A 17864-nucleotide genomic window follows, 5' to 3' on the forward strand; every position below is an offset into this window, starting at 1 on the left:
TTATCAACGTTAAGAGTAGCATTGTGTTTGTCTGGAATTGAAACCATGCATACACCTGTAGATAATGTCATCTCTCTACTGGTGGGTACAAGTCTTACTCCTCTCTGCTTTTTTACGTAAGTAGCTACCTCTCTCTCTCTAGAGAAGCAGCTTAGAACTGATCCATCACACAGAAATCAATGATATAACTACTGATGGTAATCTATAAGAACAATGATTTAATCACCCAAAAGCATGGCATTCACCCTCGGCCTCGACTAGAATGCTCTTAGATTTTAAATAAAAACATACCATACCAGTAGATGAACAATTAACGAGACCCTCAGCATCAATTTTGTGCAGTCTTGTTCACACACACAACAACAAGTTGATTTTTTATGATTTTAAATGTAAACATGTTTCTCGTACTGATTTCTTGCTGTACAGTTTGATGAGCTGGAAAACAAGTGTTTCATCAGCAGAGTCAGTATTTCATCATTCATCAGTTCAGAGTTCAATTTGAGCAAACATGATGCTATTGGGTAATAAGCAGTGTCCTGCTGAGAACTACACACACACACACACACACACACACACACACACACACACACACACACACACACACACACACCCACACACACAGACACACTGAATCCTTACCCAGTCCCACAGTATGAATTTGCCATCATAAGCATTTCAGCTTTATAAACGTTGCCGAGGCACTAGCTGGTGTTTTTGTGTGTTCATGTATCCTGTGTGTTGTTCACCTTTTGCGTTATGTTCCGATGCTGACTCTGTTGTGACCTTTTCGCTAAGCCGCACCGGATTAATTCAGCACCTACAATTCACACACAAACAAAGCCCGGAACTGTGGCTCTCATGCACACACACACACACACACACACACACACACACACACACACACACACACACACACACACACACACACACACACGCACACGCACACGCACACACTGTGAAGCCAGAGATCCTTCTTTATTAATAATGGTTAGGTGTGTTGTATACAACAGGCCAAGAGTCAGCCTATTTAAAATCATGATTCAGGAACTGGCATTCAGAAACACTTTGCTGTGTACGAGCCTTGGACTTTTCAAAGCAGCCAGCATATCAAGTACAGCTCCTCGCTGGTCATTGAATACCGTACTTTTCGGACTATAAGCCGCGACTTTTTTCCCCATTTTTTTTGTACAGCTAACGGCCACTAGGGAACCTCCTAAATCTATGGATTTTACAGGTAAAATTAACCACCTTTAACACTATGGGCTCTATGACCGGTCTGCGCCCGCCACCTTTAAGCGGCGGGCTCCAGCAGGAAAAGCTGGAGGCCGGAAAAGAGTGAGACAGGTAGCGCGCCAAAGTAAAAGTGGAACCGAGAGACAGAACGAGAGCAAGACAGACGGACAATTTAGCTGCTGCGGCTTATATGCAGGTGCGCTTTATAGTCCGAAAAGTACGGTAGTTGGAATGTATTAAAAATAATTTAGGGCAAGTTTTAGGGCAAAACTAAATCAAGGACTTGTATATATTCTGTGGCAAGCTGGGTGATATTATTGTACCGACGGGTCATTTTTTCAGAATGTTAAAGCATGTCTTTCATCTTCTCTTTGGGGCTTTTTCTCCCTCAGGGCTCTGTTCTTGGTCCCCTCCTCTTCTCCCTGTACACAAACTCGCTCGGATCTGTCATTAGCCCGCATGGTTTTTCATACCACTGCTACGCTGACGACACCCAATTAATTCTGTCCTTTCCCCGCTCAGAGACCCAGGTGGTCGCACGCATCTCTGCTTGTCTAGCTGACATCTCTCAGTGGATGTCCGCTCATCACCTCAAGCTCAACCTTGACAAAACTGAAGTGCTTTTCCTTCCGGGAAAAGATTGTCCCACTCTTGACCTAACTATCAACATCGGCACCTCTGTTGTTTCCCCGACCCAGACTGCAAGGAATCTGGGTGTGATCCTGGATAACAACCTGTCCTTCACTGCAAACATCGCTGCTACAACCGGCTGCTGCAGATACACACTTTACAACATCAGGAGGATGCGTCCCCAGCTGACCCAGAAAGCGACCCAGCTTCTGGTCCAGGCTCTCGTCACCTCACGCCTAGACTACTGCAACTCCCTCCTGGCTGGTCTACCTGCATGTGCCATCCGACCTCTGCAGCTCATCCAGAATGCAGCGGCTCGTCTGGTCTTCAACCTTCTTAAATGTTCCCACACCACTCCGCTCCTCCGCTCCCTTCACTGGCTTCCGGTAACTGCTAGAATCCACTTCAAGACACTGGTACTTGCGTACCATGCTGCGAATGGATCTGGCCCTTCCTACATCCAGGACATGGTTAAACCGTACACCCCAGCATGTGCACTTCGCTCTGCATCAGCCAAACGACTCGCTGCACCCTCACTGCGAGGAGGACCCAAGTTCCCATCAGCAAAAACACGTGGGTTTGCTATCCTGGCTCCAAAATGGTGGAATGAGCTCCCCATTGAAATCAGGACGGCAGAAAGCTTACACATCTTCCGGCACAGACTGAGAACTCATCTCTTTCGACTTCACCTCGAGCGATAGAATGACTAACAAAGAACTGCTAACAGAGCACTTGTATACTAATAAAGGACTGGCTTATCTAAAGCCAGTTGAGCATCACTTGAAATGATTGGCTCTTTAAAACCTGATGTACTTATATGATTCTGTTTTCCTCAAGGTTGTGTCTTCCTGGTCGAATGTACTTATTGTAAGTCGCTTTGGATAAAAGCGTCAGCTAAATGCAATGTAATGTAATGACAGGAGCGATAGCAGAATACATATTATTAAAAGTAGTAATGCCACAGTATGGAACTGCAGCATTATGGGAATTACATGAATACGAGTAAAAGTATTCCTCTTTATATATTAGCAACTATTTCTACCTAAAGCATCTTTATATTTTCTATCTTGAGCTTAAAGGAGGGGGAGGTAAGTTTGAGAAACCGGCCCGAGATACACTTTTTGTTATATTCCATGGAATGCTCTTAACATCCCGATAGCAATGAATATCTTAAGTCAGGGATGGGCAACTTTGATGGTGGTGGGGGCCACATCATTGATGTACTGGCCACCAGGGGGCCGCAGATTCACTTGGAACACACACACACAAAAATTCCATGTGTTGTATGTAATTATTAACAAATATACAAAATCTGACATCTTCATTGACATTTTACAATCAAAGTGAACATCCCCCAAAAATGGGATCAAAACAAATATCAGTTCACAGAAATTTTATTTCATTTTTACAAGTGGCATGTTTGTATTGAACAGGTTATTAAACAGTGGAATACAACTATTTTAAACTATTGGAAAGCACGGAAAATGTGTGTGTATTGAGATTAACCATGAGATGACATACACATGAAGTTATGAACACTAACCCAGACATTAGTTGTCTAACTTGAACCTAAAACACTTGTAGCCAGTCTCTGCATTCCCCTTATTCCACAATAAGGGGAATGTCAACACAGACACCTGTCAGACTGCTGTTCCTCAGCACCGCTCCCCCTCCCTCCCGCTGAAATTATGAATGAAAAGCGTAGTAATCATAGATAACATGGCGTGACAGTTTGTTTTCATCTGATTTCAAATAAACAAAGTCTTGGTTTTAAGAATATTAAACTTGTTTCGCCAAATTCAGATGATAAAAACAACTTTTAAGCTTGTAATGGCATAATTACAAGAGGCAACTTAACGTCACAGCAGGCATAACAACAGCCGGTGTTTCTTGTGAGCAATACACAATACACACAAATGCGTCACAGATTATTTCGCGGTATTTGAAATCATCTACGCAGCTCGCGACGTAACTAGTGGACGGTATCAGTACTACACGTACAAAAAAAATACGTATTAATTACGTTGTTTATAAATTAATCTGAGGGCCGCAAAAAGAGGAGGTGGGGGCCGCATGCGGCCCGCGGGCCGCCATTTGCCCATCCCTGTCTTAAGTGCTTTGACAAAACATCCATAAAAAACGTCATCTGTGGAAGCCGTAGTACTGTAAAAAGCACGACCAATCATTTTAGCCGGCCCGGCTAAAATAACTGGATGGCCTACCTGCCTGTCAGCCTTCCATCTGTGCACAAACTTATCTCGTGCCCTCATTGGTCATGTGCGCGTTCGTGTGTGTTGGAGGAGGGGCTCTGTAAGGAAGTGGCAGATTTTTTCCGGTTGTGTATTTTCAAATTCTAGCGCACTCGAGCTGGTTTCTCCAAAATTACTAATTATAATATGTAACATTAATATTTTTGGGGAATATCAATCGAATAATGTATCATATTTAAAACTGTCTTTGTATGTTTATATGCTCATTTTCAACATGGAAAGTAACCAACACTTGATAATAATAACACATTTGACATTTCTCTTTGAAATGTAGTTAATAAAGCTGCACAAACAAGTCGGAAGACAAATGTAATGTACTTAGTGGCATTCCAACGGAAGAGTTTCTTACATTTTAAATAATCTAAATTCCTTTTTAAAATCTGCTGTCGCTTAACTCTGTTGGACTCAAAGGAGTAATATTCCTGTTTGAATCTAAGGTCTTAATGATATGCATTTTCCTCACTGCCCTTTTCCTTGTGTGTTTTATTCAGAACCTGCTGTCGGAGAAGGTGGACCAGATGATGGAGTGGTCCTCTCGGCGCTCCGTCGTCCGGATGAACGGGGACAAGTTCCGTCGCTTCGTCAAGGCCCCGCCCAGGAACTACTCTGTCATCGTCATGTTCACCGCCCTGCAGCCTCAGAGGCAGTGCTCTGTCTGCAGGTATACACACACACGCACGCACGCACACACACACACACACACACACACACACACACACACACACACACACACACACACACGCACGATCAATGCACCTCACTCAGGCCATAATCTGCATTCCCCCTGCTTTAATAGCCATCCCTCTCTTCTTCTAAGAAGAATCAAACACACAAGCACAGATGTCCTCGAACTCATCTGGTATTTCATGTGCTTTCCTTCCACATACACACATTCCCTTGCACACCTCTGGAAACACAGAAAACAGCACTATATAACAACAACCTGTGGGTCACGTTGACATTTGGATCAAAGGAACTACAGCCTGCCGTACTTCCAAAGGGGCTGAATACATTCCACAGAACAAGGCCAACAAGACCTACTTTCACACTTGCAAACTCAAAGCATTTCATACATCAGGAGATGTTCCCAAAGTCCTGGTAGCAAGCTTTACATTTGATTTTTATTTACAAAAGCAGACTTGCATCATGTCAGGGTCAAACATGCCAATACAAGATTAGAAGTTTGATTGACGTTTAGAGTTTCATTTAATTAATATTTGAATCCAGCTAACTTCCTGACAATCCCAGTATTTCAGGACCACGGACAGCTCTGCACACAGCACTGGTTTTCATATTGCGTGTGGAGCTTTCCGTGGTCCTGAAGCTATTTGAGATGTGTCAGTGCAGTTATGAGAACCACCATCGGATGTTCAGGTCTCGTTGTTCATAGCAGATCATTACATTAAAGGTCCCCTATTATACTCTTTTCATCAATATATTATAGGTCTCAGATATATACAAAACATGTCTCTGAAGTGTTTGGCTCAAAATACCAAACAGATCGTGCATCTCATAATCCCCTCTGTTTCAGCCCTGTTTCAAAATGCTGATTCTCTGTCTGTTAGTGTTGCACGGTGTACCGATACTTGAAAAGTGCCGCGATACCCTGCCATTAAAAACGGTACGATTCCTCCGTTTCATTAGTATCGGTACTTTAAGAATGACGGGGGAAAGTACTCCGGTGAGAAAGTGCCGTTTTAATAAGAGCCGTGTGTGTTCAGCGCTCTGCTTCCACTCCCTGCACTGCAGCCGTGCCTGCAGTCCCGCCCCTCTCAAGCACGCTCTAAGTCCCTCCCCTCTCTCGTGCACGCGCTAGCTGCCAGAGCATGTGAGAAAACGAGAAGCATGGCTGCAAGTGGGAGTGCAACTGCCGCTGCGCCTCGGCTTGTTGACAAAAAAGACGAGTCAAACAAGTGTAATTTATTTTGTGACAAACGAACGTTTTCGTAGTTTGACGAGGCAATTAATGATGATAACTGTCTAATATCTTTGTAGCTAACTTACCAATGTGGCTAACATCTGCAATATACATTTTGTCAATAATTATTTGTATTACTGTACTATTACATGTTAATAAAATATAAAAAAAATTATATTGTATAAAACAAAAAAGTTTTTATTTAATACGAATTATTGTCATTTATTTTGTTTATTGTTCTCATTGTTTAAAAGTTTGTGTTATGGTTATGGTTCTGGTGTGAAATAAAGCACAATAATTACATTTAAGACTGTTTCCCTTTTTTTTAGAAAAGTATCGAAAAAGAATCGGAATCGCAATTCTTGACTTGGTATCGGTATCGAAACCAAAATGTTGGTATCGTGACAACACTACTGTCTGTTACTTTAGATGAAAAATAAGGAGCCCCTCCCCACGCCCCTCTGAGAGATAATTGGTTAAACAGAACACAAAGGTGCTCTAGGAGGAGATTCAGGTGATAAGGTGGGGGGGGGGGGGGGGGGTGGTTACCTTGGTTGGTTATTGGCTAATGGTTACACAAGCCAAACACTCGTTATGACATCATAAAGTGGCCAAAATCTGATCAGCTCATTTTCAGACAGGTTTTTATATAACATTTAATGGATCAGGACAAAACGTGAGAGAATGTAGTAAACGCAGGAGTAAGTTAGCTATTCAGACAAACTCACGTTTTTATGTAGACATTGTTGTTTACCTGTTTACGATGATAGCATTGTTACAACCCGGCTCGTGGGCTGTAACATAAAGCAGGGAGGCGAGACGAGAGGTAAAAATATACGTTTATTTGTTAAACACGTCAACTAAATAGACACCAGCATCAGGTCCCTGAAACTGGCGCAGAGAAAGTGCCCAGAGGAGTGAGAGCGACGTAACCGGCTGGGCTCCTCCTATATCCTGTTTCATCAGGTGTAGCTCATCCGGCAGGTGCGCCTCATCAGACAGCTGCAGCTGGAACCTGCAATCACACACAACACACACACACAACCAGACGGCACCCCACGTGGTGTGGAGGGGTCGTCACACTCCACCCCATAAGAACACCGTTAAGTACCCAAATAGCTAGGAGCTCTTCTCCGATATTCCGGCGCGGACAGAAAACCACTCTGGCCAGTCCCTTGACCCAGAACCTGGAAGAACCCGGAATGTCCCCTCAGAAACCGCAACCTAGCCCCCGGCAATAAACCCAAGACCTGACCCCCAGGTTGCTGCCGAACTGGCACACCCATCCGACACGCGTGACACGATCCAACATGCCGAGACACATCTCTCCTCAACCCAGGCCAAAAGAAATACCGCAACACGTAACCACATGCTTTACGGACACCCAGATGTCCCGACTGCCCATGCACTTTTCTGAGGACCTCCTCGCGAAACCTGACAGGAACCACAATCTGATACACTGGCCCACCAACGAAGCCTTTCCCACGTGACCACCACTTCCTGACCAGCAATCCCCCTTGCAGCTGATAACCCCTGGTGACACCATTTCCATCCTCGGTGGAGAACCGCCTCAAAAAACGGACTGAGGGAGACATCCGCTTTCTGCTCCATCACCAACTCACTGCGGGATGCCGACAACAACCAGTCAGGAATAACCACAGAATCTCTTGCACTGACCTCTTCACCCTGCTCAGATCCCTCCTGTGCACGGCTCACAGCCCGGGTCACAGAGCAAGCCACCAACACTGCAGGAGAGCACTTGACATTCTCCCTTGCCTTAACAGTCACAGTGGGTGAAGATGACTGCATGGTAGGCGGTGGACCCTCAGCCCACACACGGCTGCCATCCAGGCCGTTACCCAGGATAACATCCACACCACCGATTGGCATTACAGGACGGAACCCCATGGCGACCTCACCCTGCACCAGACCTGAGTTAAGCACAACAGAATGCAGAGGAACAGGCTCAACATTCATTCCCATACCTCGCATCCGGACAAAATCCCCAGTTCCAGATTTGTCCGAAAATGGTAACACAAAGCTCAGAATGTATGAGTCATACGATGCAGTGTCTCTCAAAATCTTTACCGGCACGCTGATATCACTTCCCACCAATGACACGTATCCGGTTGACACAAATGCAGAAAACAGTGGGTCCTTCCACCCGCATGGCTCATTAATCTGCTGACAGGGAGAGATGACAGGTAACGGCACCACAGACACAGCACAAGCAGCAGAGTGGCCTACACAGTTCCCCCTTTTAGCCTTAGCTTTTGGACAGTCAGCCTTCCAGTGCCCTCTCTCCCTGCAGTAATGACAGATTTCCAAATCACCCTCGCGCTGACCTCGCATCTCACACTCAGGTCTACCCCAGGTCGACCTATTTTTCTCCTCCCATCTCCCTCCTGCACGATACATACCCCCTTCATCCTGGACCCTGAAGTCGCATTTGCCTCTGTGCGTTAAAACATAGTCATCTGCCAGCGTAGCAGCCTCTGCAGCAGTTTTCACCTTACGCTCGCTGATGTAAACCGCAATGTGGCTGGGCACATAATTTTTAAATTGCTCCAACACCATCAACTCACATAATGCGACATACATATCCACTTTCAAAGAGTTACACCACCTACCGAAAAAAGTAACCAGATCCCTGGCAAACTCAACATGGGTCTGTCCGCTAGACTTCTCCCAGGACCTGAACCTCTGTCGATAGGCCTCAGGGACCAACTCGTATGCCTTCAACACAGCAGTCTTACACACTGTAACAATAAGGTCCCCTCAGCGTCAGACCACTCTCTGGTCTCAGCTACACGTTCGAACAGGGAAAAAAAAGATCTGGGTCTCCTTCACTAACCGAGGCACCAACCGCAAATTACTGCCAACGTCAAATGGAGTTGCTCTACCAGGGAAATTAGACCTGACCTGCACCACCGGCAGGAAAACCCAACCTCCGCTCCTCTAACTCAAGCCTTGTAATTTCTACCTCCCCCCTTATTTTTTCCACTGCCAGCTTCTCCATTTCTGTTTGCAACAACAGCAACTCCTTTCTCTGTTCAAAAGTCAGGCCTGTATCACTGCAGCCAGACGTACTGCCACTGTCTCTGCTAGGATTAACAGTATGTTTTCCTCCTTTGAAAACACCTAACTCAAACAAATTTGCTCTAACAATCCCTCTTATGTTTTCCTTCATCCTCTTATTCCCAACATCCAAGTGGAAATGTTCAGCCACACAGACCAGCTGCTCACCTGAGAAGCCCTCCAGTAGCTCCTCTGTAGGCGCTCTCACAAACTCCTCCACACTCTCCATCATGACAACACTGAGTGCACGCTCACGCTACTACACAGCCACGCTACCGTGGCCCGTCCCTCTAACTGCCTACAGAACTAGCTAAACTCCCCGCTAGTCTTCAGGTGCTAGTTATGGCGGGTACTTACGCACTAAATACCGTAAGCCCGGCGAAGCGACCGAAAAAACCGGCAACTCCACCCGCAGCCTCGGCGTGCTCCCGAGCTAATAGCTCTAACCACTTTCACACCACACTACAACCCCCCCTACGACCTCCAAGAGAGACCGTACTAGACCTAACAGGGACAGTACCAACGGTACGTGACTGCCGTGAATAAAATAATCCGTGTGCCACCCTTACTGTCGTTCACAACGAAACACTTACCCTCGTCAAGACTACTTTTATCCATGTATTTTTCCTTTTAATGCTTATTTTATTAGCTTTTCTTCTTTAATGCTTAATGTCTTTCATTTTTTGTAAAGCACTTTGAATTGCCTTGCGTTGAAAAGTGCTATATAAATAAACTTGCCTTGCCTTGCCTTACTCCCAAACAACCAGCTGTGCGCCGCATCACGGCCCACTGCTCGTAACACGCTACAGCTGTGTATTAAGTTATTCTCTGTTCACGACACAACAACTCCATTTTCGAAAGGTACATCCGAAACGACCAGGTTCAACCACGAGCCCCCATATGTTACAACCCGGCTCGTGGGCTGTAACCCGGCTCGTGGGGCCCCCATTAAAACCCGGACTGTTTCCTTCACCCGCTCTGCCCCCTGGTTCACCACTGAACTCCGCCGTTTGAAGGCCTCTGGTCGCCAGCTGGAGAGGCTCTCCAAAAAAACTGGCCTCACAGTCCACCTCCTGGCCTTTCGTGAGCATATCAAAACGTATAAGGAAGCTCTCTCCCATGCCAAGACTCACTACTACTCCCGTCTCATTGGTGCTCAGCAAAGCAACCCCAGAAGACTGTTCTCCACCATCAACCGCCTACTACGGCCCCCTGATGCCCCCCAGCCCTCAGGGGCTCCCGATCTGTGCTCCAAATTCCTCGACTTCTTCCAGGCGAAAGTCGAGGCCATCCATCAGCAGCTCCTGGTGACTGGCCCTTCCCCCCTACCTGCACCTCATTCACCTGGTAACGCACCCCAAGCGCCGCGCCTCTCCCACTCCAACCTCTCCTCCTTCTCCCCTGTGGATGCTCTCCAAGTGGCCAAACTGGTCAGCTCGGCCAAGACCTCCACCTGCTCCCTGGACCCCATGCCCACAGCCCTGGTCAAGGACTGCCTACCCACCCTCTGTCCCTACATGGTGGTCATCATCAACGCTTCTCTGGCTCCTGGTATAGTCCCGACCAGCTTCAAACTGGCCTCAGTCACCCCCATACTCAAAAAACCTGGCCTGGACCCCAACGCCCTCCAGAACCACCGGCCGATCTCCAACCTTCCCTTCCTCAGCAAAACTCTGGAAAGAGTGGTCGCCGGCCAACTCCATCTGTACATGTCCAACCATGAGCTCTATGAGCCCTTCCAATCCGGCTTCAGACAGCAACACAGCACTGAGACCGCCCTCATGAAGATCACCAACGATCTCCTCATTGCTGCTGACTCTGGCCGCCTCAGCATCCTCATCCTCCTGGATCTCTCTGCAGCATTTGACACCATCTCTCACAACATCCTCCTCACCCGCCTCTCAGACCTCCTAGGTGTCACTGGCACAGCGCTGTCCTGGTTGACATCCTACCATGGAGAAAGGCCATGACCGTGAAAACAGAAAAAAGAGAATGTCGAAAAGCTGAACGCAGGTGGCGAAAAACAAATCTCCAGGTTCACTTTGACATTTATAAAGAGAGACTTGGCCTTTATAATTTGGAATTGAAAAACGCACGACAATCGTTCTTCTCTGACATCATTACCAAAAACAAAAACAACGCACGTGCCTTGTTTGCTACCATCGACAGACTAACTAACCCCCCAGTGTCAGTAGCCTCTGAATTTCTATCCACCAGGGCATGCAATGATTTTGCCTCCTTTTTCACTGACAAAATTCAGAAAATCAGACAAGCAGTCAGTGCCTCTGCATCAGGAACAGCAAATGTGTTGTCTCTGTGTCCACTTAACATCAATTCAGACATCATGACACAATTCCATCAGATTAATGATAAAAACCTAGAGGACATTATACAACTTCTGAAATCCTCCTCCTGCTGCCTTGATATTATTCCAACAGGATTTTTCAAATTCAAATTCAAAAGCTTTTATTGTCATGGTACATATATACAACGAGATTCATGGTTGCTGCTCCAGCGAGTGCTTTAAAAACAGACATATTAAAACACAAAATAAAAGGTCTGACAGTTACGACCAGCAAGTAGTGCACACAGCTTCGGATCGTCAAGTAGATGACCAGGATTAATAAATAAATAAATAGATGAATAAAATAGAATTATGATAAAATATATATATATGATAAATATTACAGTATACATAAAAACAGACCAGGATTATTGCACAGTGGGGATGTGGGGAGTTATTTTTGTGTGTTTAATGTCCTAATGGCCCATGGGAAGAAACTGTTTGTGAGTCTGGAGGTGCGGGCTTTCAGTGAACGGTAGCGCCGGCCCGAGGGCAGCAGGTCGAACAGATGACGGGCTGGGTGGGATGAGTCCTTCAGGATGGAACTGGTCCTCCTGAGGCAGCGAGACCTGGTGATGTCTTCCAGGGAGGGCAGAGGGCAGCCAATAATCCTCTGGGCCGTGTTAATGACCCTCTGCAGAGCCTTCCTGTCGGCAGCCGAGCACCCTGCATACCAAGCAGAGATGCAGTATGTGAGGACGCTCTCAACTGTCGAGCGATAGAAGGTCACCAGCAGCTTCTGATTCAGATGGTTCTTTCTGAGCAGTCTCAGGAAGTACAGTCGCTGCTGGGCCTTCTTTATCACTGCCGTGGTGTTTGTGGACCAGGTGAGCTCCTGGGAGATGTGGACTCCCAGGAATTTAAATGAAGGCACCCTCTCTACACAGTCCCCATTAATGTAGAGGGGGGCGTGGTCTATGCTTGTTCTCCTGAAATCGATAATGATTTATTTCGTTTTTATGGAGTTAAGCAGTAGGTTGTTGACCGCGCACCACTCCGTCAGTTTACGGACCTCCTCTCTATAGGCTGTCTCATCACCTCCTGAGACGAGCCCGATGACAGTGGTGTCGTCTGCATATTTAATGATGGTGTTTGAAGGGTAGGTGGGAGAGCAGTCATGTGTGTATAAGGCATACAGGAGTGGACTTAGCACACAGCCCTGGGGAGAGCCAGTGCTGAGTGTTAGGGTGGAAGAGAGATGGGAGCCCAGTTTCACACATTGTGGTCTGTTTGTGAGGAAATCCTTTATCCAGGCACAGGTGGAGGGGGGCAGGTGGAGGTCAAGAAGTTTATTGATGAGGATGTCAGGGATGATGGTGTTAAAGGCTGAGCTGTAATCTATGAAGAGAAGTCTAACATAGTTCCCTGGATGTTCCAGGTGGCTTAGTGTGGTGTGGAGGGTTATGGCAATGGCATCCTCCGTGGAGCGGTTTGTCCTGAAGACAAACTGATGAGGATCGAAGGCTGAGGGGAGGCAGGCCTTGATGTGATGCGAGACCAACCGCTCAAAGCATTTCATAACTACCGATGTTAGGGCAATGGGCCTGAAGTTGTTTAGGCAGCTGTTGGCTGCTGTTGTTTTGGGGGCGGGGATTATGATTGCTGATTTTAAGCATGATGGGATGATGGCTTGGGTCAGGGAGAGATTAAAAATCCTGGTGAAAATCTCAGATAGTTGGTCCGCACATGACACAAGTACCTTCCCAGGTACACCGTCAGGTCCTGCAGCTTTCCTGGGGTTCACTAACCTCAGTTCTCGTCTCACTTGGTGTTGATGAAGTGTTAGTGAGGTGCTGCTGTAGACTGGAGGGGGCGCTGTTGGTCTGACTGCCTCAAATCGTACAAAGAAACTGTTTAATTCCTCTGCTAGCAAGGCGTCAGAATGGACTGTTGTAGTGATCCTGCCCTGGTAATTTGTGAGGTTCTGTATTCCCTGCCATATTTGCCGTGGGTTGTTATCTGAGATGTGACCCTCAATTTTTCTCCTATAGCTCTCCTTAGCAGCTTTAATTCCCCTCTTGAGATTTCCTCTAGCAGTGCTGTACTTCTCTCTGTCCCCTGATCTGAAAGTGGCGTTGCGCTCTCTGATGAGAAGCCGCACTTCGCCTGTCATCCAGGGTTTCTGATTTGGGAAAACTCTGGTTCGTTTCCTCACAGTAACGTTCCCAGCACAGTATGAGATGTAGGAGAGTACAGCTTGGGTGTAGTCACTGAGGTCTTGGTTTTCAAATATACTCCACTCTGTGCAACTGAAGCAGTCCTGAAGCCTAGAGAGGGCATCATCAGGCCAGGTGTCAATATGTTTTGTGACGGGCTTTGATTGTCTCCTGATGGGGGTGTAGGCTGGAATGAGATGCAGTGACAGATGGTCTGACTGGCCGACATGTGGCTGTGTCACTGCTTTGTATGCCTGCTTGATGTTACAGTAAACATGATCTAGTATGTTTCTCTCTCTGGTGGCACTTTTCACATATTGGCTGCATTTTGGGAGAACAGTCTTTAAGGATGCCCGGTTAAAATCACCAGCGACAATGTGTACTCCATCAGGGTGAGCCTGCTGCAGTTTGCTAATGGCAGTATGGAGGTGGGTGAGGGCTAAGCTAGTATTTGCGTCTGGAGGTATATAAACAGCTGTGATAGTTACTACAGTTAGCTCTCTAGGGAGGTAGAAAGGCCGACATATGACCGTTAAAGCTTCGATGTAAGGGGAGCAGTAACTGTCTACAGTTCGGCTCTGTGAACACCAGTCCTTGTTTATGTAAACACAAAGTCCTCCTCCTTTGCGCTTACCTAAAAAGATGTTTTACCTTACATGGCCTCAGAACTACTTCATATAGTAAACAAATATCTTCACTCAGGTATTTTTCCACAGGCCCTGAAATCTGCAGTCATTAAACCGCTCTTAAAAAAGAATAATCTAGATGCTTCAGTAATGAACAAGTACAGGCCCATATCAAACCTCCCATTTCTAGGTAAAATCATTGAAAAAGTTGTTTTTTAACAGTTGAGTAATTTCTTGCATTTAAATAACTGTTTCGATGTGTTCCAGTCAGGCTTTCGTCCAAACCACTGCACTGAGACTGCTCTTGTAAAGGTCTTTAATGACATCCACTTAAACACAGACAGTGGCAGTGGCAGAACTTCAGTGTTAGTATTATTAGATCTCAGTGCTGCGTTTGACACTGTTGACCACAACATATTACTAAACCGACTGGAAAACTGGGTGGGACTTTCAGGAACAGTTCTAAATTGGTTTGAATCCTACTTAAAGGACATAAACAACTTTGTTTCTATAGGTAAATACACATCTGAGTTGACAAATATGACATGTGGGGTTCCTCAAGGCTCCATCTTGGGGCCTCTTCTCTTTAACATCTACATGCTACCACTGGCTCTGATAATGAAGAACAACAAAATAAGTTACCATAGCTATGCAGATGACACACAAATATACGTAACAATTTCACCAGGAGACTATGCTCCTATTCAAACACTGAGTAAGTGCATTGAACAAATCAATGACTGGATGTGTCAGAACTTTCTCCAATTAAACAAAGATAAAACTGAGGTAATGGTTTTTGGAGCCAAGGCAGAACGTATAAAAGTTAGCGCTGAGCTTCAGCCTGCAATGTTCAAAACAACAGATAAAGCCAGAAATCTAGGTGTAGTCATGGACTCTGACCTGAGTTTCAACACTCACATTAAAACAGTTACTAAATCAGCCTACTATCACCTAAAGAATATATCTAGGATTAAAAGACTAATGTCACAGCAGGATTTGGAAAAACTTGTCCATGCCTTTATCTTCAGTAGACTCGACTACTGCAATGGTGTCTTCACAGGTCTCACTAAAAGATATATTAGAAAGCTGCAGCTGATTCAGAACTCCTTACCTACAAGTCCCTCCATGCCCTTGCCCCCCAGTACCTATCGGACATCCTTCACCCACATGCCCCACCCCGGAACCTGCGGTCCTCAGACTCTGGCCTGCTTACCACCCCCCGCACCAAACTGAGAACCTTCGGGGACAGAGCCTTCAGTGTGGCAGCCCCCACCCTCTGGAACGCTCTCCCTGCGGAGATTCGCAACATCCCCACACTTGACGCCTTCAAAAGGGCCCTCAAGTCCCATCTGTTTGCCAAGGCTTTCGGCCCCTAAATCGATCTGTTGTTTTGTCTGTCTGACAAAAGCGACCTTGGGTCCCTTGAAAGGCGCTATATAAATCAAAGCTATTATTATTATTAATTCAAACTTCATATTTTCTTTATTGGTATAACTGCAAATACACACACGGATGCAAAAGCTATCCGAGTTAATCTTTTTATCCCAGAAGCTATTTTTCTCCTTTTTTAAAACAAGGAGCCAGACTACTTATTCCTATCTAATTGGCAGATGCCCTCATTAAGGTCAATAATGGGTTGGGGGGAAATATAAATCTATTTATGTAAGCTTTGAGATTTGTATCTAAGATTTGCATATTCCAAAAAAAAGATTGAATTTTCCTTCAAAAGAAAGTAAATATTGCTTTTCATAATCCTATCAGTAGTCCCCAAGTTATGCTAGACACCAAGTCAGAACTGTGTCGATGTGTATTATTGATATTGTATAGTGTTGCTAAACTAACTGGAAAAGATACTGTAAGTATGTAATCAATCGATACTCTATTTAACCTTGCAAAATGTTCCCACACCACGCCGCTCCTCTGCTCCCTTCACTGGCTTCCAGTAACTGCTAGAATCCACTTCGAGACACTGGTACTTGCGTACCATGCTGTGAATGGGTCTGGCCCTTCCTACATCCAGGACATGGTTAAACTGACTGTACACCCCAGCATGTGCACTCCGCTCTGCATCAGCCAAACAGCTCGCTGCACCCTCGCTGCGAGGGGGACCGAAGTTCCCATCAGCAAAAACACGTGGGTTTGCTATCCTGGCTCCAAAATGGTGGAATGAGCTCCCCATTGAAATCAGGACAGCAGAAAGCTTACACATCTTCCGGTGCAGACTGAAAACTCATCTCTTTCGACTCCACTTCGAGCGATAGAATTACTAACAAAGCACTTATATACTAACAAAGGACTGGCTTATCTAAAGCCAGTTGAGTAGCACTTGAAATGTGATGGCTCTTGAAACCTGATGTACTTATATGATTCTGTTTTCTTCACCTGAGTGTCTATGTTAAGAAGACTATCAGGCCCTGAAACATATCATATTTTTAGATAAAAATGAATAATAATAATAGAGGTCCTCACACCAACATTACTCCTCCCAGTTCCATAATACATTGTAATTCTTAGTAGGCAATTTGTAAGCATGTCATTTATGGTTTTTGTGACAGATGGCTGCAGAAAATTACGGCAGCAAAGTGATGCAACAGTTGAGAGATCGCTTAGACAATCACACACTTTTAATTTAAACTGATGCACTAAACAAACTCTATTCTGAATATGACCGTAAGGAAATAAATAATATATATTATTTACAAAAAACATAAAGAAAACACAAGGAAATGTAAAAAAACAAGGAGACATAATAAGTACACAGCAGTATACTCACAACCTTACTCAGGGTTCTTACGGTCAAACCTGGAAAAGTCATGGAAATTCAAAATGCTAATTCCAGGCCCTGGAAAGGTTATGGAAAACAATATTTTTCCCAAAGTTTTGGAAAAGTCATGGAAATGTAACTAAAGTTGCATCAAATATAATTTATATTTTATCTAATCGCCGAAATAGTAATACTATAATGATAATAAATACTGTATAGTAATGAAACGTAAAATGGCATTTAACTGTCGAGGTATTTTGCTGGTGAGAGATTTGAGTTGCTTTAGCCTGTAGAAGCTAGTAAGCCTACTATTTGATTTGATTTGATAGGCACAATATGTTTCATATGCAGACCTTATTTTCCTGTTCCATGTTAAAATAAACCATTTTCATTGGTACCGACAGTCATTTTTTTTGGTCATGGAAAATGAGGTAAAGGTCATGGAAAAGTCATTGGTGAAAAAGTGTATGAACCCTGCTTACTGTACATGTATCATTTATGTTGGTCCAAAAATGTCATACAAAAAAGTATAAATGTTGGAGTTCAAAGCAACTTGTAGCATGCTCATTAGCAGAATAAATAACAAAAATTCTTTGTCATCTTTTAAACCATTCAAGTCCTTATTAATTCATGTTGCCTCGATGTGACGGATACGCTGAGTGGTATTGGTTGCTTGTGATGCTCACATAAATAAGATGACTTTCAAAGCAATGTTACCAAAGCGAGATAATGAGTTGAATTTGTGGATCACATACAGTAGTTAGACTGGTTGGGCTTGAGGAATTACTAAGAAAAGAACAATGATGTATTAATGAAGGTTACAATAATAATGTCTATCATTTAAA

At 44.9% G+C, this 17864-nt stretch overlaps 1 protein-coding gene across 1 annotated transcript in view; it reads left to right on the top strand.

The window, feature by feature from the left end:
- The window catches only part of tusc3 (tumor suppressor candidate 3), a 139124-nt gene that overhangs the window by 65256 nt on the left and 56004 nt on the right, over positions 1-17864 (top strand). The window contains exon 2 of the mRNA XM_034077137.1: positions 4625-4794. Coding sequence (XP_033933028.1) covers positions 4625-4794 — 170 coding nt within the window. The remainder of the gene's footprint in view (positions 1-4624; positions 4795-17864) is intronic.

This window comes from Pseudochaenichthys georgianus, chromosome 1, assembly GCF_902827115.2.
Source record: "Pseudochaenichthys georgianus chromosome 1, fPseGeo1.2, whole genome shotgun sequence".
Lineage (NCBI taxonomy): Eukaryota > Metazoa > Chordata > Actinopteri > Perciformes > Channichthyidae > Pseudochaenichthys > Pseudochaenichthys georgianus.